We start from the raw sequence: 22,182 nt of genomic DNA, 5'->3' as shown, positions 1-22,182 counted from the left end.
TTAAAAAAATTAAAATCTAACAATTATACCCTCCAAGTTTTACTCCAAATAGTTCTACCACAGTTGAACTTACTCGCAGTTTCTCACCATGATTAGTTTTTAGTTTATCTCCCTTCCCCAACTTCACCTGCTCTATCAATCCCTCTTCCAGAGTACTACTTAGTATGTGTACCTTTCTAAGATACACATCTGATTACATGCCTTTCTTTTCAAAACCCTTCAAAGAGCCTATAAAATCCAAAGCTTTTGGAATTACATATAAGGCCTTCCAGAATCTGGCCACTACCTACCTCACCTCCAATCACTTTTCTTTCTCCGAAAATTCCTTACTACATTCTCACTTACCACTGATCATTACAATACACGCAATGCTTATTCATTACCATGTGATTTGCTCTCTTAGAACATCCTTCCTTCCTTGCATAGTGAACTATTCAATCTCAAGAGTCAACTCAAATATGACCTCCTGGAGAAAGTTCTCCTTAATTCTCTTCCTGAATTTGTTCAAAAAACACTTTACACATTCTCCTATTATAACTCTTATCACACTACATTGTCACTGCTCACTAGGTCTCATTTACTCAAGGCCAGGAACTTATTTACACCTGCAAGCCATTGATGGCACATAAATCATCACCTAATAAAATGTACAATGAATGAATCATGAAAAGAACATTAGGTTTAAGAGTGACCTTGGAAAATACGTTTTACTTTAACCAACATGGACTTTCATAAATTACATAGCTAACTACTGGCCATAAGAAACAGTAAAGCTGAGTCTACTGATTTCCAGCATACTAGTTTTTCTTTCCACTTATCTAGCACCATCCCATTGAGACAATTTTAACTTCTTTCCACTTACCAAAAAGAATGAGTACTGAATGCGGACCACAGAAAGAATAATTTACAACAAGATATAAAACAAATTTTAAGGGAAAAAATTAGCAAGAATAGATACTGGCAATAATAGATCGTTACTAGCATAGAAAGAGTGAAAGGAAACTGACACTGTGGTGCTGCGGATTAAGCCACCTGCAGTCCCCACTGCTCCGCTTCTGATCCAGCTCCCTACTAATGTGCCTGGGAAAGCAGCAAAGGATGGTCCAAGTGCTTAGGGCCCTGCACCCACGTGAGAGACCCAGATGAAGCTCCTGGCTCCTGGCTTTGGCTTGGCCCAGCCCTGGCAGTTGTGGTCATATGAGGAATGAACCGGCAGATGGAAGATTCTCTCTCCCTCTCTCTAGAACTCTTTCAAATAGAGTGAAAGAAATGGAAGAAAGGATCCTCAACAAGTTTATAAAAGTCAGGAAATACCCTACTACACAGAAACTTAAGCTGCAAAAGCCCACCTAGATTCTCTTAGGCACTGCTCTGTTTTTAAATGTTAATTTTTTTTTTTTTTTTTTGACAGGCAGAGTGGACAGTGAGAGAGAGACAGAGAGAAAGGTCTTCCTTTTGCCATTGGTTCACCCTCCAATGGCCGCCGCGGTAGGCGCGCTGCGGCTGGCGCACCATGCTGATCCGATGGCAGGAGCCAGGTACTTCTCCTGGTCTCCCATGGGGTGCAGGGCCCAAGCACTTGGGCCATCCTCCACTGCACTCCCTGGCCACAGCAGAGAGCTGGCCTGGAAGAGGGGCAACCGGGACAGGATCGGTGCCCCGACCGGGACTAGAACCCGGTGTGCCGGCGCCAGAAGGCGGAGGATTAGCCTAGTGAGCCGTGGCGCCGGCCAAATGTTAATCTTAAATGTTTCCAGTGAACATATATGCAACCAAGTATTTTACTATCTTCTCTAAAACAAAGTCCCAAAACAACAAAGCTCAGGCTATACATAACTAGTTTAGGAATGTACAGCAGGGCTATGGCGTAAAAGGTTAAGCCTCCACCTGCAGTGCCATCATCCCTTCTGGGCACCAGTTCACATCCTGGCTGCTCCACTTCCAATCTAGCTCTCTGCTAATGGCCTGAAAAAGCAGTGAAAGATGGCCCAAGTGCTTGGGCCCCTGCATCCACCTGGCAGACCCAGAAGCTCCTGGCTCCTGGCTTTGATCAGCCTAGCTCCAGCTGTAACGGCCATCTGGGAAGTGAACCAGCAGATGGAAGACCCTCCTCTCTTTCTTTCTCTCCCTCTGTCTGCAACTCTGCCTCTCAAATAAATAAATAATTCTTTAAAATTAAGAAAGAATTTATAGTATCAGAAGACTATGTAGTGGCCGGCGCTGTGGCGTAGCAGGTAAAGCCGCCACCTGCGGTGCTGGCATCCCATATGGTCCTGGCTGCTCCTCTTTTGATCCAGCTTTCTGCTATGGTCTGGGAACGCAGTAGAGGATGGCCCAAGTCCTTGGGCCTCTGCACCCATGTGCAAGGCCTAGAAGAAGCTCCTGGCTCCTGCTTCAGATAGCTCAGCACTGGCTGTTGGGGCCATGTGGGGAGTGAACCAGCAGCTGGAAGATCTACCTCTCTCTCTTTGCCTCTGGCTCTCTTTAACTCTGCCTTTCAAATAAATAAATAAATCTTAAAAAAAAAAAAAAAGACTATCTGTATACTCATATATACATACTAAATAATACATATTAAATATATAACAGATTCATGTATGATATATATGTAAAATAAGCAAATAAGTATATATTTAAGTCATGATTAGACTGAGCTGGCTTTCATTAAGTGATATTCTCACAAATTTATATATGAAATTAATTTATAAAATTTTCTAATAGAAGCAACAAACTGATGCTCATTAATCCAAATATATCCTATTTATACCAAACCTGGTTCTTCTTCTGGTATGAAAATAACTGCAGTTTACTTGATGTTATGATCCATTCAGCCAAGCAGTCTCCAATAACACCAAGGTATATACAGAGTGGGAGAATATACCTCCCCCACTGATGATATTCTACCATTCATGTCCAAAGTCTAAGATAGGACCTGAACAATAATCCTTTCACAACCTAATCCACTGATCTCCATTTTCCAAGTTTCCAAGTGAGGACTTAATTGTTTAGGCTATCTTCACTTAACACATTTTTCCTTCTTAAATGTTCAGCACTTAAAACCTATTCTTTTGTTTTCTACAGATGTATTTATTTGAGTCAGAGACCGAAAGAGGAAAAGAAAAACAGAGACAGAGAGATATTCTATCTGTTGGCCCACCCCTCAAATGGCTGCAATGGCCAGGGCTGTACCAAAGCCAGGAGCCAGGAATTCCATCTGGGTAACCTGTGTAGGTGGCAGGTCCCCAAGTACTGGGGCCATTTTCTGCTGCTTTCCCAAGTGCATTTGCAGGCAGTTGGACTGGAAGTGAAGAGCACTAGAATCAGTGCTCATATGGGATGCCAGCATCCACTTAACCCAACTGTACCACAACACCACCCCCAAACCTATTCCTTTAAACTTCTACCTGGTTTATTTTGTAGTAAACCAAAAAAGCAAACACATTTAAAAATGGACTAATGTTTTTGAGGAAATTATTGGTTTTCTAATTAAATATTCAAGCAGCTTTGTCCAGGACAGCATTAGCCCTGTTAAACACTCCTGATCACCTGAAATCCACAGACCCATAAACTATTTTCTTTAAAACAATCCAGCACAAACAATCACAGTAAGCCAGAAAAATAAGTATTTTAATTAAAAATAAGGAAGAAGGATAATGTAACTGATATGCATCAGTTGGGGGCTGGCGCTGTGGCACAGTGGGTAAACCGACCATCTGCAGTGCCGGTACCCCTATGGGCACCGGTTGAAGTCCCAGCTGCTCCTCTTCTGATGCAGCTCTCTGCTATGGCCTGGGAAAGCAATAGAGGATGGCCCAAGTCCTTGGGTCCCTGCACCTGCATGGGAGACCCGGAGGAAGCTCCCGGCTCCTGGCTTCAGATCAGCACAGCTCTGGCTGTTGTAGCCAACTGGGGAGTGAACCAGCAGATGGAAGACCACTCTCTCTCTGTGCCTCTCCTTCTCTCTCTGTTTAACTCTTTCAAATAAATAAATAAATCTTACAAAAAAAAATATATGCATTAGACACTAAAAATGGTCATAGCAAACAAAAAAGTATTTATCACTTAACCAAGTAATTATTATAAAGCTCACTATCCATTCAGAAATTACTATACTGAGATGCCAGTGATCACTACATTGCCAATTTTAGAGTAGGAGCAAAGAAAAAGAACAATTTGACACTGCAATTGTAAAAGTATTAATGTATTTCAAGCAAGTCATTTAAAGAGCATCTGAAGATTAAACCTCAGAATTTCTTTAACTTCGTTCTTTGCTGGTTAACCTAAAACTGTGATTAAAAATACTTTATGGTACTTAGGGGTAGTAAGTCATTGTTTTATACAAGGTAAGCTTCAGCAGTCAACTATCATTATAAACTAAAAAAAAAAAAAAAAACAAATATTCACTCAGATTAAATAGATGATGTATAATTACTCAGGCCCACGGCATATTCACAAACTCAAGTCATGCCTCATTTCATATGCTAGCTAAAAATTAAAAGAAAATGCCAGACATCATTTATCTTAATAACTAAGCAGGGAAGACTTTTTTTTAAAATATTTATTTATGGGGCCAGCACTGAGGCATAGTAAGCTAAGCTTCCACCTGTGGAGCTGGCATCCCATATGGGTACCAGTTTGTGTCCCAGCTGCTCCTCTTCCAATCTAGCTCTCTGCTTATAGCCTGGGAAAGTGGCCCAAGTGCTTGGACACCTGCACCCGCGTGGGAAACCCAGAAGCTCCTGGCTCCTAACTTCAGATCAGCTCAGCTCCAGCCAAATGAACTAGTAGATGGAAGGTCATTTTCCACCCCTCTCTTTGTAATTCTACCTCTCAAAAATAAATAAAATCTTAAAAAAAAAAAAAAAGATTTATTTACTTGAAAGGCAGAGTTGGAGGGACAGTGAAAACAGCTGCAATGACTAGGGCTGAGCCAGTCCAAAGCCAGGAGCTAGGAGCTTTTTCCAGTTCTCCCATGTGGGTGCAGGGCCCCAAGGACTTGGGCCATCCTCTGTTGCTTTCCCAGGCACATTATCAGGGAGCTGTTTCTGAAGTGGAGCAGTCAGGACTCCAACCGGTGCCCATTTGGAATGGCGCCTCCAGAGGCCAGGGCTTAACCCACTGAGCCATACTGCCGGCCCCAAGAAGACTTCTATATAACGTTTGCAGTTCTGTAATACTTCATTATTTGTAATATTACATTATTTTCATTTTTAGCAAAGCAATGATGGCTACTCGTGAAATTATTACCAATAAGATACTGTAGGCTGGTCTATCAGGCACAAGGAAGTTGATACTTGGCTGAACAACCAATCAATAGAAATCAAGATCCAAACTTCTCAAACTGATTTTCCATGGGATCCAAAGACTAATTTGTTACTCTCTTGGAGAAGCACCCCAAAATATATTAGCATCTTAAAACTGAATACTATAGCTGTCAAGAAATCTGCTTAATACAGCACTGTTTAAATTTGCTGGCACATATTCCTTCTTCAAAATACATCTAATCAAACTCACACAAGTATCCCAAAATAGCACTACTATCATCCTTCACCTAAGTAGCCTATACTCCAGATCTAACTTAGTATCTTGGGATGCTGCCCAGTAATGTGTATTCTTACAAAGCTTCACAAGTTCTGATGCACAACCAGGATTAGGAACCAGTAAAGACACTTCAACCCTTTTTTGCCTTGAAGCCATCTTTCACTGTAACACAAACTCCTGGGGATTCTTCTAATCATTCCATCATTTAAGTGTGAAAATGTGCTAAAATGATTTTAAGAAGGAAAAAAAACTTTTAATGAGAATATTACTTAAGAGTATACTATAAAGTTCATCCTAATGAAACATACAAAAGAGGTGAGCATTTGGTACAGTGGTTAAGATATCACTTGGGATGTCCATGTAGCATATCAGAGTGCCTCAGCTTAAATCCCCACTTTCAAACTAGCTTCCAGCTGATGTGCTCTCTGCAAGGCAGCAGATGATGATGTCTCAAGAAGTACTCTGAGAAACCGTCATCCATATGAGACCCAGAGTTCCAGGCTCCTGGCTCTGGCAGAATCAGCCCCAGCTATTGCAGGCATTTGGGAAATCTCAATCTTAATCTCTGTCTGCTTCCTAAGTAAATAAAAACAAACATACAAACTTAGCACTAACAAGGACCACCATCTTGCTCTATCTAAATTATCTTTAAAAATGCATTTTGGTGACATATCCGCTTTTTAAAAAAACTTACTTTGAAAAAGTTATTGAGAAAAGGGGACAGAGCTTCCATCCACTGGTTTATTCACCAGATGGCCACAACAGCCAGGCCAAAGCTGGGAGCCAGGAGCTTCATCTGAGTCTCCCACATGGTAGCAGGGACCCAAACAGGCCATTTTCTGCTGCTTTCTGAGGCTATCAACAGGGAGCTGGAAAGGAAGAGGCATAACTGGGACATAAACCAGTGTCCACATGGGATGCAGGTGTTGCAGGCAGCAGTATTACCGCTACACACAATGCTGGACCCAGTAATATATCTATTTTAAAATGACATTATTTATTTATAAACCCATGAATTTTAAAAGCATAGGCTAAATATATTATATTCAACCTATATAATATTTAGAGACAAAACTACATATGACTTGGTATTCACAATTCCTGTATTTTTTACTGAAAAAAATAAAAATAAAAATAAAAATTTTTTTTGTTTCGCTACCAAGTGACAAATTCAGACTGGTATCTGCAAACATTTCAACACACTGCACTCTAAAACAGCATAATGGGTAGCACCACTTTTTTCTTTTTCTTTTTTTTTTTTTTTGACAGGCAGAGTGGACAGTGAGAGAGAGAGACAGAGAAAAAGGTCTTCCTTTACCACTGGTTCACCCTCCAATGGCCGCTGCAGCCGGCGCACTGTGCTGATCCGAAGCCAGGAGCCAGGTGCTTCTCCTGGTCTTCCATGGGGTGCAGGGCCCAAGGACTTGGGCCATCCTCCACTGCACTCCCTGGCCACAGCAGAGAGCTGGCCTGGAAGAGGGGCAACCAGGACAGAATCCGGCGCCCCAACCGGGACTAGAACCTGGTGTGCCGGTGCCGCAAGGCGGAGGATTAGCCTACTGAGCCGCAGTGCCGGCCAGTAGCACTACATTTTAATACTGTTTTCTGAAATATTACCAACACTTTGCTGATATAGGATGTTAATCCAACACAAACAACTTAAAGACAGAAGTAATAAAAAAATCACAAAGAGCCAAATATTTATAATCATTTACACTTTTATGTCCTTCATTATCTACTATTTCAATATCAACTTAATTTTCTTACTGTTTCTTGTCTCTAACCAATGGCCTGTATGAAATGGGCAAAGGAAAAACCAATACATGACTTAGAGTTAACAAAATACACAACTAAGAGTTAAAACAATTTGGGGGGCCAGCACTAGTCCCAGCTGCTCCTCTTCCTATCCAGCTCTCTGCTATGGCCTGGGAAAGCAGTAGAAGATGGCCCAGACACTTGGGCCCTTAGACTTGCATGGGAGACCCAGAAGAAGTTCCTGGCTTCAGATTCACCCAGCTCCAGCCTTTGTGGCCATTTGGGGAGTGAACCAGCGGATATAAGATCTCTCTCTCTCTCTGCCTCTCTGTAACTCTGCCTTTCAAATAAATAAATAAATCTTTAAAAAAAAAAAATTACAACAATTTGAAACCCTCATGGCAGATGGGTTTCAGCTGAATAGTAACTGGCTGTGGTATTTGCTCCAAAGTTCATTTAACATCTCTTCAAATTTTACATCCTAACAGCTAGTTTTAAAGGAAGAAAAAAAAAGGTAAATTGTTTTATCTCCCTTTTTAAAATAATGGAATCCTTTTACTGTAGAACATCTTCTCAAGCCCAATTCACTAAGCTGTGCAAATTGTTCAAGAGATCTGTAAGCAGGAACTCTAATAATCTGTTAATAACCACATCCAGCTCAAAGTTTTCAAACCAAAATTTGAAAAATTTAAGATGAAAACAAAACATAATGTACCTTTCAATACTGTCATGGCTTTGAGGAACAAACCCAAATTCTTTAGTTGCTACAGTACTGTCCAACAGAACTTTACACAATGATGAAAATACGTCCTTATCTGCAATGTCCACTGAGGCAGCTAATGCCCACCCACATGTGACTATGAAAAAATTTTAAAAAAGGGGGTGGGGATTGGAGGTGGCAGACATTTAGCCTAGCAGTTGGTCACCAGCTGGGACAGCAGTTGGAATCCTGGCTTCACTCCAATTCTAGCCTCCTGCTTAAGTACACTCTGGGTGGGAGGTAGCAGGTGCTAGCTGGAGTAGTTGGTCCCTACCACCCACATGAGAGACCAGGACTGAGTTCTCAGCTCCCAGCTCAGCCTGTTATATGTAGGGAGTGAACCAAATATAATAGAAGCCCTCCCTGTCTCTCAGATAAATAAATAATTTAAAAATAAGGCCAGCGCCGCGGCTTAATAGGCTAATCCTCCACCTTGCAGCACCAGCACACTAGGTTCTAGTCCCGGTCAGGGCGCCGGATTCTATCCCGGTTGCCCCTCTTCCAGGCCAGCTCTCTGCTGTGGCCCGGGAGGGCAGTGGAGGATGGCCCAAGTGCTTGGGCCCTGCACCCCATGGGAGACCAGGAGAAGCACCTGGCTCCTGGCTTCGGATCATCGCCGTGCGCTGGCCGCGGCGGTCATTGGAGGGTGACCCAACAGCAAAGGAAGACCTTTCTCTCTGTCTCTCTCTCTCACTGTCCACTCTGCCTGTCAAAAAATAAAAAAATTTTAAAAAATTAAAAATAAAAATAAACAAAATGCAGAATATAAATGAAGAACTAGAGCTTAAATTCCAGGATTTTTTAAATTTATTTTATTTGAAAGACAGAAACCAGGACAGAGATTTTTCATCCACTGGTTCACTCCCCAAATGCCCACAACATCCAAGGCTGGGACCAGGCCTCACAGTCAGAAGACCCAAACTCAATCTGAGCCTCTGATATGGGGGGCAAGGACTCGGAGCACTTAAGCCATCACCTGCAGCCTCCTATATTACAAATAAGCAGGAAGTGGTCCAGAAACAAAGGAGCTAGGACTCAAAACAAGAACTCCAATATGGGCTTCAGGCATCCCAAGCAGCAACTTAACTACTGTACCAAATTTCAACACACAAACTTCCGTTTTAATTAAATTTAAGTTATCAGATTTAGCTAATGGTTATGTATGAGACATTGAAGGTTTGGAATGAGATCTTACCTACTTCCAGACCCAAAATAATAATCACATTTACTCTCCTGCCTGAAATTAATTTTCAAAAACTGACAAAACATGCCTTTCTAATATTGGGCAAAAGACAGCACACGTGATCCTTAAAAGGGGGAACAAATGAGGTAGGCCATACAACTGCCCTAGCTTACTACCAAAACAAGGATAGCCAATCCAGACAAATCTTGATGGTGTCCCTGAATTTAAAGAAATAGCTGGGAGGTCAAGGCAGCTGGACCAGAGATGAAAGTTGCATAGAAAAAGATTGAGAACTGTACACAGGATACTTGCTAAATCTTCAGCTGAGTTCTAATAAACACATGCACATAAGGAAACTAACAAGAATTTCTGGAAAAAAGGTAAAGGGAACAAGTCCTTTAGGCTCACAGAAACAGAGGAATAAGAAACTTTACTACTCAGAATAAGAAACTTATTCGTAAGATAGAATGATTCTAGAAATAGTTAGAAGGTTTTTACCTCAGTAGTGTGAAAAAATTAGTCCCAAAATTAAAGGCTGCTCTGGTTCCATCTAAGAAAAGCTGAAAGTATTCTTATCCCAAAACAAAGTTCACGAATATTTATAGTACAGGGATGGGTGTTTGGTAGAGCAGATAAAATACCTGCATCCCTATCAGAGTACCTGGGCCAAGGTGGGTTCCACTTCCAATCCACCTTCCTGCTAATGCACAACTGGGAGATAGGAGAAGATGGGACAGTTCAAGTGCCTGGGTCCCTGCCACCAGGACTGAGTTCCTGGCTCCTGACTTTGGCCTGGCCCAACCCTACCTGTTCCAGGCATTTGGAGAGTGAAACAGCAGACAGGATGTCTCTCTGCCGTTGAAATAAAAATAAAATCTACAAAAATAATTTTACCATACAAAAATATCTAGCAAAAAGGCAAAATTTTATCAACAAGGTAAAATTCACAGTGTCTGCCATCCAATCAAAATTAACCAGTCAGTCAAGCAAAGCAGGAAAGTGTAACTCAAAATGAGCAGAAAAACAATCAAGAGCAACAAACCCAGCAATGACACAAATGACAGTAGACAAGAGCATTAAAAAATAAGTTACCATAACTATATTCCTAACGTTTAAATATGTTTAATGAGGAGCATGGGTTTAGCCTACCAGCTGAGTTATTAGAGTTTCATGGGTTCCATACCCAACTCCAACTCTTGACTCCCAGTTTCCTGCATATTCTGGGGGCATCAGTGATGGCTCAGGTGATATTCCTGTCACCCATGTAGGAAACCTGTATTGTATTCCTGGTTCCTAGCTTTGATCCATCCCAGTTCCAGCCTTTGGGTAAACCTGGGGACTAAGCCAAACCAAATCTCTCTCTCTCACTCTCTTCTCCCTCCCTCCCTCATAAATAAGTTTTTAAAAAGTAGTAAAATGGGAACCATCCAAACCAACTCTCTCTCACTCTCACTCTCTTCTCCCTCCCTCCCTCATAAATAAGTTTAAAAAAAAGTAGTAAATGGGGCTCTGCAGGAGAGGTCAACTGAGATTAAACAAATATACAAATGAAGGAAAATGACAAAAAAGGCAGAGGACTAGCTGTTTGAATTAATTTGAGACTAAAAACCACAACCAAAACTTAGATATATCGTTTGTGTTACTATATTGTATATAAAATCATTTCAAAATCAAATTTCCAGGGAAAGGCATAAAGTAAAACTTGTAGAATATATATTTATTTCCTAACTGTATTTCCTCACTAACCCCAACCTCCAGGCACCATCAAGTTTTTCAGCACTGTCCTATCCTTCTCTTCATTCTCCTCAGGCATATATTTCACCTGCTCTAATTCCTATCTTAATTACAAGCTCTCCCAAGCACAGACTGCTCTCAAGGTCCAAAACAATATCACTAAAAAATCTCTGAAGACCGAGGGCTCGTGCTGTAGTATAGCGGGTAAAGCCGCCACTGTGGCATCAACATCCCATATGGGCACCAGTTCAAGTCCCAGCTGCTTCACTTCAATCTCGCTCCCTGCTAATGCACCTGGGAAAGCAGCAGAGGATGGCTCAAGTGCTTGGGCCCCTGCACCCACATGGGAGACCTGGAAGAAGCTCCTGGCTCCTGGTTTTGGTCTCCCTTGCTGAAGCAGTCATTGGGGAGTGAACCAGCTGGCTCACTCGCTCTCACTCTCACACTCTTGCTGCCTCTCTGTAACTCTGCCTGTCAAATAAATTAAAAAAAAAAAAAAACTATAAAAAATATTTTAATTGGGCTATGCTTATATTATTTTAAATCCAAGCTACCTAAACTCTTCCTGTCCTCCCAAAATCAATGTCCTCCCTAATTTTATTTCTAATATGAACTGTTTTTGACTTCCATTTTTTCCATGCACCTGTATTACATTACCACATTTTGTCAGTTTTCAACACGATGCAGTACCTTTTTATAAAGTATGTATAAGGTGAAAGGACATGTTTATAAATGTAAAAATAGGAAATATCTAATCCATTCATAGCAAGATAAACCCAACCATAACGAAGTATAATACAATACATATCAAAGAACTAAACCACTATAACCACAGAATAACAAAATCTCCCCTTTGTATTTTCTTATATTGTTCCCTTTTTTTCTATTCCCACCACTGTTATGTATCATATGATAAAGGTTAACAAATTAACCTGTTACCCTGCCTAATCAGGTTTCACTTAAACAATCAAACCCATACTTGATGCCCAAATTTATCTTTTCTGAAATAAGATCTTAAATCATTTCTCAAATGCTTACAACATAATGTGCAAATCCCCCTCTCCATCAAGAAGGGTAGTTAAGATGCATATTACAAGGCCACTGTCCATAGAGATTCCAATTCAATCAGTCTGATGATGTGATTGAGAATCTGAATTTTAAAAAGCTTTTAGGGGGCCAGCACTGGAGCGTGGCGGGTAAAGCTGCCACTTGTAGCACAGGCATCCCATCTGGGTGCCAGTATGAGTCCAGGATGTTCCACTTCCAATCCAGCCCTGCTAACACACCTGGGAAACAATGAAGAGGCCCAAGTCTTTGGGCCCCTACACACCAGGTGGGAGATCTGGGAGAAGCTCCTGGCTCCTTTTATGGAAGATCAATCTCTCTCTTCCTCCTCTCTGTATCTCTGCCTTTCAAATAAATAAACAGTTAAAAAAAAAAAAAAACAAAAAAACTTTTAGGTGACTTTGATCCAGGTAGCCTATAGAGCATACTCTGAGCAAAAAAACAGGTTTACAGGGTGAATGTCAAACTTTTTAGCCTGCCATCAAGGCTCTCCAAACAGAAGGCCCCTGTGCAACAGTTTTAGGGCGAAAGTTTTCATATACGGACTCTTCTGCTTATATAAATCAACTGTGCTCTCTCTCAAATCTTATGAAAACGTCCAGACTTCACCACTTCTAGTCCAAGTCAAGTCTCAGAGTCCCTAGATCTCATCAAACTGAAACAACTTCTGACAGATTCTATAGTACCATACTGCAAAGCCTTGAACCATTACTTAATGGCTAATTCAGGTAGTTACAAGATGTAACAAAAGGCTTGTAGTCATCTCTCTCTTCATCTCTCTCAACAGCCAGAACAATGCATTTAGGAAGTCTGTCCCTGAGGCAATTTCATCTTGCATAAACACACCCAAGTAGAAACATTTTAGAACTTTAGAAGACTAAAAGGGAAAACTGTAAAGTGTAAAGAAATAAAATAATATATCTGAAATAAAAGAAGTCTATCTGCCAGGAAAATTACTAACAAAATATTGTTCTTCCTTACTAACCTTCCAGATAAAAACATTCCCTAAAGAATTCTCTCAAATCAAAGAGAATAGGTGAACATAAGTCCCACGAAAAAACTGGGAAACCAAACTCTTAACATCAACTAGGTCTGCTTAACCTTTGACCCAGACAGCTATTCATAAACAAATTATATGGAGAAAGAAACACTTTTATGGTTAACTTCTGAAATCTTATATGCTTACATTTTTTGCATGCATAAAGTTCTTTAGCATGATACTTGGAGTTTGGTATAATGAAAGTGCTTCTCCACTTATCCAATAATCCATCTTCCTCCTGACACTGAGCAACAACATACAGGGCTCTAGGCATGCATCTTATTCACCTTTCTATCCCAGCATCTAGAACAGAAGTGGTTAATAAAAATGTAATGAGTGAAATAACAGAGTTTTCAAGATTTAAAAAAAATAAAAAAGACAGTGACAGGCCTGGGAGAGCAGCAGAGGCCTGAGTGCTTGGGCCCCTGATACCCACTTGAGAGACCCAGATGGAGTTCCAGTCTCCTGGCTTCAGCCCAGCCCAGCGCAGCTCGGCCTAGCCCATTTGCAGAGTTAATCAGCTGATGGAAAATCTCTCTTTTGTAACTCTGCCTTTCAAATAAATAAATACTTTTAAAAAATAAAATGACAGGCCGGCGCCGCGGCTCACTAGGCTAATCCTCCGCCTTGCGGCGCCAGCACACCAGGTTCTAGTCCCGGTCGGGGCACCGGATTCTGTCCCGGTTGCCCCTCTTCCAGGCCAGCTCTCTGCTATGGCCTGGGAGTGCAGTGGAGGATGGCCCAAGTGCTTGGGCCCTGCACCCCATGGGAGACCAGAAGAAGCACCTGGCTCCTGGCTTCGGATCATCGCCGTGCACCGGCCGCGGCAGCCATTGGAGGGTGAACCAATGGCAAAGGAAGACCTTTCTCTGTCTCTCTCTCTGTCCACTCTGCCTGGCAAAAAAAAATAAAATAAAATAAAATAAAATAAAATAAAATGACAATGATCAAGGTTGGCATTGTGGCATAGTAGGTAAAGCAGCTGCCTGTAGTGCCAGCATCCCATGTGGGTACCAGTTCAAGTCCCAGCTTCCCAACTTCCAATCCAGCTCCCTGCTAATGTGCCTGGGAAAGCAGCAGAGGACCGATGGCACAAAAATTAAATAAATCATTAAAAAAACAATGATTCTCAGGGCCGGCGCTGTGGCTCACTAGGTTAATCCTCCGCCTTGGATGCTGGCATCCCATATGGGCACCGGTTTCTAGTCCCAGTTTCTCCTCTTCCAGTCTAGCTCTCTGCTGTGGCCTGGGATGGCAGTGGAGGATGGCCCAAGTGCTTGGGCCCCTGTACCCACATGGGAGACCAGGAAGAAGCACCTGGCTCCTGGCTTTGGATTGGCGCAGCACCGGCAGTGGCGGCCATTTGGGGAGTGAACCAACAGAAGGAAGGCCTTTCTCTCGGTCTCTCTCTCACTGTCTGTAACTCTGTCAAATAAATAAAAATCTTAATAAAAAATGATTCTCTAAATAAGTGAAATGACCAATGAGCATATGAAAAAATACATCATTCATCATCGGAGAAATGCAAATCAAAACCAAAAGGATGGGGGCCAGCACTATGGCTTACTTGGTTAGCCCTCCGCCTGCGGCACCAGCATCCCATATGGGCGCTGGGTTCTAGTCCCAGTTGCTCCTCTTCTAGTGGATGATGGCCCAAGTGCTTGGGCCCCTGAACCCACATGGGAGACCAGGAGGAAGCATCTGGCTCCTGGCTTTGGATCAGCTTAGCTCTAGCTGTACCAGCCATTTTGGGGGGATGAACCAAAGGAAGGGAGACCTTTCTAACTCTGTCAAATAAATAAATAAATAAATGAGCAAAACAAAAAGGATGGGAGGGTCGGTATGGTGGGAAGAGTAACTATATTCCTAAAGTTGTACTTAAGAATTTTGTATTCCTTAAATAAAAGGTTTCTTTAGAGGTTAAAAAAAAAAAAAAAAAAAAAAAACAAGGAGATGACATACCAAATCCTATAGATGTTTTTTCCTGTACGTTTACATCTTTGATAAATATTAACTTATAAATTAGTACAGTAAGAAATTAGCCATTAATAAAATCGAATTTCAGCAATTTGGTAGATAAAAGCTACATGAATATGGTCTCTCAAAATATCTTATTATACCATAGATCTTAACAAACAGCATATGATTTTTCTTCTTTCCTTCCTTTTCACTTAAAGGAAACCCTTTAAAGCTACTCTTTGGCCTATTCAAATTGCCAGCATCACTATTCTTGCACTTTGGACTACTATTAAAGGATTATTTGAACAGAATCACTATGATACTAGATAGTGCTGATAATATGACAGTAAATCTGTTAACTGCAAGAAGGCTACCAACAGTTGGGTAGCATATACAAGGTGGACAGACTCAACACAAAGTATGATTCATGTGCAGAGCAGGACAGAGGATACTTTAGGAGTTCATCACACTATTCAGAATAGTGCACGATTTAAAACTTAAGACAGGGTGGGCATTTAGCCAAGTGGTTAAGACACTCACCTACCACTCTGGAGTGCCTGGGTTCAACTCCCAGCTACAGCTCCTAATTCCAGCTTCCTGCTAATAATGCTGACCTTGGGAGGCAGCAGTAATGGCACAAGTACTAGATTCCATAGCTGGTAAAGCCACCACCTGCCGGAATCCCATATGGGCACCGGCTGCTCCACTTCTTATCCAGCTCTCTGCTATGGCCTGGGAAAGCAGTAGAAGACGGCCCAAGCCCTTGGGCCCCTGCACTCGTGTGGGACACCTGGAAGAAGCTCCTGGCTCAGGATCAGCGCAGCTCCAGCCATTGCAGCCAATCAGGGAGTGAACCAGCGGATGGAAGACCTCTCTCTCTGCCCTCTCCTCTCTCTGTGTAACTCTGACTTTCAAGTAAAATAAATAAATCTTTAAAAAAACGAAAACAAAAACTAAGTAACTAGATTCCTGCCAACCATGTTGGGAGATACAAATTGCATTCCAGCTCCTAGCCTTGGCCCTGGCACACCCCAGTTACTGAGGGCATTTGGAGAGTGAACCAACAGGTAAAGATTTATATCTCTCCCTCTCCCTCTCCCTCTCTTCCTTTCAAATACAGTAAGTTTTAGGAACACAGTACAAATACTTATTGACCCAGACACTGTCAGGGTATAACGGTGAACAGGGTAAACAAGAGGTCCCATCCTCAGGGAACCACCTACCTCAAAATGGAATGTAACAGTATCAACAGTAAGAAAACATGATAGGGTTTAGTTTTCAAGTTCTTAATATGCAAAACAAAAAGCTGGTCACCACTTACTACCCTATGTCAGTCTGAAACATTAATCTCCAGCCCCTCCATTTGCGATATATAAAATGTCCACATTCAGTAAATACAAAGCCAAAACCACTTATCTCAGAGCTCTAACTAAAACACTAGGAAAATACTCAAGTGCATCAGTAGATCTGACCATGGTAATTTACGGGGCTCCAAATATCTCCAGGAGTAGTGTTTCTCTATTTAACACGTCCTTCCAGTTCTAACAGGACTCTGCACACCAAACTTGTAATATTATTTCAAGACTTAGAAGTTAATGAAAAGTTAAAACCCCATGGCATGCCAAAGAAAAGAAATTCTATTTCCCGATGAAGCAAGTACAACATTTTAGAACAGCAGCAAGAAATTGATGCTTAAAAATAGTGCCTGTAGTGACTGTCTTGTCACTGTTTCTGTGGCCCAGAAACTACAGTAATTCCCTGGAGCACTGCTATCACATTCACTAGAAGCTTCAGGAGGTTCAAATGTACAAAGCAATTGAAAAAAAAAACAAAAAAACGGTGACAATAAGCTCATTAACATTTGAAAGGACAAAGACAATAAAACCTGTAATTCCAGTGAATAATCTCATTTTAACAATAATTGACCTAACAGTCCAATAATATCTTTCCTCACCTCCTCCCACCTTTCTCTACTTTTGGACAAGGCAGGATATTAAGCACCTAATATGTGTATGTGCCAGACACTGAGTCTGTAGATTTCCTCTCAGGGCTTTAAAAAGTTTTTCTAATTACTTTCAAAGTCCACACAAATAACACAAATTTGGAAAAAAAAAAAAAATTTAAAGCAGATAAAAGGAAACCAAGGCAAAAAGTTAAAACAACTTGCCAACACAGGTAGGTTGAAAAGCTGATTTAAACTTAACAGCAAATTTGTAGAATTTTTACTTTCTCTCTCACACCTCTCTCTTTCTTCCTCTGAATTTGTCATAAACTCCTACATGAAAGTCACCAGAGAGAGGAACAGAAGGAACCTGTATAAAATACAGTATTTCTCCTCATAAGTTTTTTGTATCAGTAGAGTCAGATATAAAACTGCACTTTAAGGAAATATAAGTACCTTATGATTGGAACAAAGGGTTACAGAGGTTCAGAGGACAAAGAACTTTTTGCTGAGGTAAGTAAGGGAGAATTCACCCAGGAGGAAGGGAATGGATGAGTTAGACCTTTTTTAAATAAAGGAATAAATTTTAGGCAGAAGAAACTTCAGGAAGGCAAAAGTAAGGAACAGAAAAGGAGATGGAAGTATAAGGCATGCCTGAAGAGGCAAAAACATTGATCTGCAAGAACACAGGTGAATGCAGGGTTGAAAAGGTAGGACAGGAACAAGTGTTCAAGGACCTGTTGAAACAAATTCCCTATTTACAGCACCAAGATAAAATTGAACTTTACTTTTCCATGTTTATTACCTTCATAAAACAGAGGACAGCACATGCATGCATTAATGAGTTTATGCTTTTGAACTAACAGAAAAGCCTAGGACAGCAGCTGACACAATGATGATTGAATTCTAGTGCGCTAGATTCAAATAACTGATTTTCCTTTCTCTTGATAACCAGATTTATCCCCCAGAGACACAGGAAGAAAAACACCTGAACCTCCATCCACATTACTGAGATTTCATGCCAGCTAAGAAATTATAAGGAAGAAGCAGAACCCACACAATATTTTCCATAGAATAGTGGAGGAGATATGAACCAGATATAATTACAAAGCCCCACTGTCAGAAACCTTCCCTCCTTGTGTTACCAAGACCTGCTTAAAATCTTAAATGGCTATGATTAACCTTTTATTTTTAAGGTATGTTTACCTTTAACATCGTTTTATAATGTCCAAATAAAAATTTGGGTAAGTATTCCATTAGCCTATCACTACCCTGAAGCTACTGACAAGAATTCAAAATCTCATTCTCCTACCTGATTCAATACTACTATTTCCAACCTTAGAATGCTTAATCCCATTCATCTAATAAAAAGAAAACCTACTAGATCTTTAATAAGTGTTCCTTGATAATGACATCACATTATCGATATAATAGGTCAGGATGGGCTGCCCTATTCTCTCCCTTTACCCTACTTCATCACAGCAGCAGTGAAACCCTCAAAAAAGAAAAAGAAAAAAAAAAAAATCTGTGGAGTAGGAAGTTGCAGTATCTCCATCTCCTGAGTCCTCAAACCATTAAGAGCTGTAACACCCCAAAATGAAACACTCCATAAAAGTGAGGGTGGAGAGAGCACCACCGAAACCCAGAAAACTCTACATACACTTGACATTTGCAAAATTTAAACTGAAAGCTCTCATTTTATACAGCAAGAAACTGAGGCCCAGGGCAGTTAAGCGATTTGCCCTGGGCAACCACTTCTCTAGAAAGGTGTTAAGTGTCTGTTACACCTCGTGGTAGCACTTAATCACTTACTAACTCAGTTACTTAAATGTTTATGAGATTAAATGGATGCGGTGCAGGAAAAAAAAAAAAAAACACACTATCTTCACCTTCTCTTCACTCCCTCATTGTCCAGCTTGACGAATCTCAAACGAATACAGTTTCCTCGTCAGCCACCCATCACAAAGCGACTAGTCTGAAAGTGCCTAAATTTTTCACGTTCTGAGTACACAAAACCTCGACATCTGAGATATCATAAAATACCTAGTGGAGACTATATCACTACTGCGTTGCCTGTTCCCCTTTCCTTTGTATTAACGTTTCAGTCTAGGTTTTAGAAGAACCAAATACGTAAATTCGTGCACATTTATATTATCACTTGACACACTTCAGTCAGATAATTTAGTGTCTCTTCATCTCCAACAATTCTTTGAAAGTATCCTCCCACCACGCCTTAATACTTTTTTTGAACAAAAACGCCGAAAATCACCCTGTACCAAGTCACGGCATATTAAAAGCCAAAAAGAAAAAAAAAAAAGAAAAAAGAAAAAAAAAAGGAGGGGGGCAGGCAACGCACCAATCCGCTCGGCCAGAAGCACTTGGATCTGGTCAGGGTCCCCGGCGCACTGGAAGCCGTCAAACCATTTGTTGCAGCACCCAGGTGGAAAGTTTCGCACCGCGTTCTCCGGCTGTGCGTGCAGCGGCTTATACACCTCCACCCCCGCATAACGCCAGCTCGGGGAAACGCAAACACGCCACATGTGCATGTCCTCACCCTGTTGAACCACCACAGCTATAAATCAGCTCTCGCAGCTGGTTTACAACCACCAAAAAAAAAAAAAAAGGCGAGATTGTGCAAGCGTATCTGAACCCTTTTGAAACACCACCACCAGATGAACCGAGGCGAATTACACCGTTTTGAACGTTAGGGCCGCTGCACAAAGCGGTCTGGAAGCGTATTCCGCCTCTCTGAAATGCGGGGCAAAAAGTCCCTTGGCGAGTTTCAAAACTAATGACCGTACACCCTGCACTGATAACAAAAGCTTACTAGGAACTACCACGCCGTCAAAACCGTCCCCAGGACCGCGGCCCACACGGCCTTTATTAAAACAAGCTTTGAAAAGGGAACAATAAAAAGCATCTCACCGCAAACACAGCACGAGAGGGACTGTCGGAAGTAAGGCAAGAGCCTGTTAATCTCTGTAAACGCCTTGGGGTCTCCGGGGTCGTAGTTGAGCACTAGGCGGCTCGCGGAAATGTAGAGAGCAGTAGCATTCACGGGGTTCATTGCAGACACTTCGACACCAATGGCTCCCGGTTGAAAAGAAATTCCGGATCCAACTTTGTAAGCAGCCAGGGAACAATGGCGAATTTGCAACAATTCTGAAGAAATCAGAGCAGAACCATTGGCCAAAGAAGTAACCGAAATCCGTGCAAGTTTGTGGAGCTGAAGCAATCCTCCCACACATGGGGGCCTTGGCGCCCCTCCTCCGTCCCTGAGACTTCCAGACAAAAAAAAAAAAAAAAGAGAGAGAGAGAGAGAAAGAGAGAGAGAGCAGCGTTCGAGTTCGTCCCGAGGGGCCGCAGGGCGCAGAACTCGGCGCTCAGTCTAGCCCCGCGGCTCGGCGGGCGGCCTTGGCGCGAGCTGCATGTCCGGACGCGGTGGAGCTGGCGTGCGCGGGAGCAGGCCCGGGCCCGGTCCGGGAGGCGGCACGCTTCTCGCCGGCTGCGAACCCCCCTACTCCATCACAGCGCCCGGCGCGGAGGCGGCGGCGGCGGCGGCGACAGGGGCGCGCGCGGGGCTCGGGCGTCGGCCTCCCGGATCTAGTGCAGGAAGCCGCGGCGGCGGCCGAGGGTGCTGGTGCGGCCGGCGGCGGCCCCCGCCGCTCTCTCCATATCGGACTCGGGGCCCAGGCTGCGCGCTGGCTTTCCGCCCCGAAGGCTGCAGTCCGCGGTTCCCTGAAGTGGCGAGGCGGGCGGGCAGAGTTCCCCCACCCGAGCGGGGAGGGCCGGGGAGGAAGTGCGCGGGCCGCTGCCGCCGCCGCCGCCGGCGGGCGGGAGGGGGCGGGGAGCAGGCCCGGCCGGGCCGCCGCGGCGCCCCGAGCTCCTCAGTCGCACACTCCGGGGTCACCAGGCGCAAGCGCCGCCCCCTCACAGCCCGGCCATCTTTGCCGCCCGCGCACAGACAACTCCTCCGCCAAAGCGCGACGGGCCTCCGCCGCCCGCCCGGGCGAGCGCTCGCAGCGCCAGGCCCCGCCGCCGCCCAGCGCACAGCAAGGCCCCGCCGCAGGCCCCTCCCCGTGCCTCGCCGCCCTCACCCGGCTCCGCGCGCCACTCTAACTCGGCAGGGCCCAGAGCGGTGCGGCCTGAATGGATCCCGCGGGCCGTGCGGCGGCTCAGGCCCTGCCGGAGACGACGACCGTTACCCCAACGGGCAAAGCCACTGTCATCCCCGAGACTCCCCCGCCGCCGTCGTCGCTAGCGCTCGCACGCATGCGCAGAGCACCCTCTCTCCCCTCCCCCCGCCCTTTCCTTTCCCTTCGCTTCCCTTTTCCCCTGCTTCTCCGAGAGCCCCCTCCACACCCTCTCAGCGCTACCGGCTCGCTCGGCACATGCGCACTCTGCCACCCGGCTCCACCGCCTTTGGCCCTTACGCGTGCGCTTTGACCGCCCACCCAGAAAACCGGATAAACACATTAGCCCGCGCACGCCGGCCCCTCCCCGCTGCCAACCCACCCGGGCGCACTGCGCATGCCTGGCTGTGCACTTACGGCGCTCGGAGCGGAACTCGCTCTCGGCGAGCCGCCCGCTCTCGCCGCCCCTCCCCCATGGGCTCTCAAATTCCCTCTCCGGGGCCTGTGGGCTGTGGTGAAGTCTTCGCTAGCTACCCGTCCTTGCCCCCAGCGTGGGCTGCGGGCTTCCCGCATGTCACTGCCTCGGCGCCCGCCGACGCTGAGGCCAGCTTGGGGCGCGCCATGTGGCGCTCCGCACCGGCCCCCGCGCGGCCCGCCCGCGTCCTGACTGACCGCGGCGTGAGGAAACAGCCGCGCCCGCCCCAGGCCCCGCCCCCGCGGCCTGGCCCGCGGGACCGCGCATCCCGACCCGAGGGCCGCAGCCTCGGCCGCGCGGCCGTCAACGTGGCTGCGCGCCCGGCGGGCGGCGTCTCCGCCCCTCGCCGGCCCCTCCGCGGCCTCTGCTCCCTGCGGTCTGACGAGAGTTCCAGGGGCGTCGGCCGGGCCCGCCGCGAGTGCGTGCGGAAGGGGTCCGCCTCAGAAACAAAATCCTGCGTTTCGGTTTTTTTGGTTTTTTTTTAGCTCTTGAGAGACCTAGCTCTTCGCTGTGAACGAATCCAAGAGTGCATGGTCTTCCTTTCAAAGGAGCCAAAGTCCTTGGAATTCTGGACTTTTATAAAACAAACTTGTATG

At 44.2% G+C, this 22,182-nt stretch overlaps 1 protein-coding gene across 1 annotated transcript in view; it reads right to left on the bottom strand.

Moving 5' to 3' along the window:
• Positions 1-21,731, bottom strand: part of MSL2 (MSL complex subunit 2) — a 37,324-nt gene extending 15,593 nt beyond the window's left edge. Inside the window, exons 1-2 of the mRNA XM_062214331.1 lie at positions 21,529-21,731; positions 19,904-20,259 (exon numbers count right to left, since the gene is read on the bottom strand). Coding sequence (XP_062070315.1) covers positions 19,904-20,259; positions 21,529-21,587 — 415 coding nt within the window. The 5' untranslated portion in view covers positions 21,588-21,731. The remainder of the gene's footprint in view (positions 1-19,903; positions 20,260-21,528) is intronic.
• Positions 21,732-22,182: the final 451 nt, after the last annotated feature.

The sequence above is a fragment of the Lepus europaeus genome, chromosome 2 (assembly GCF_033115175.1).
Source record: "Lepus europaeus isolate LE1 chromosome 2, mLepTim1.pri, whole genome shotgun sequence".
Taxonomy (NCBI): Eukaryota; Metazoa; Chordata; class Mammalia; order Lagomorpha; family Leporidae; genus Lepus; species Lepus europaeus.
Note: the sequence above shows the minus strand (reverse complement) of the source record. Positions and strands in the feature narration are given on the sequence as shown.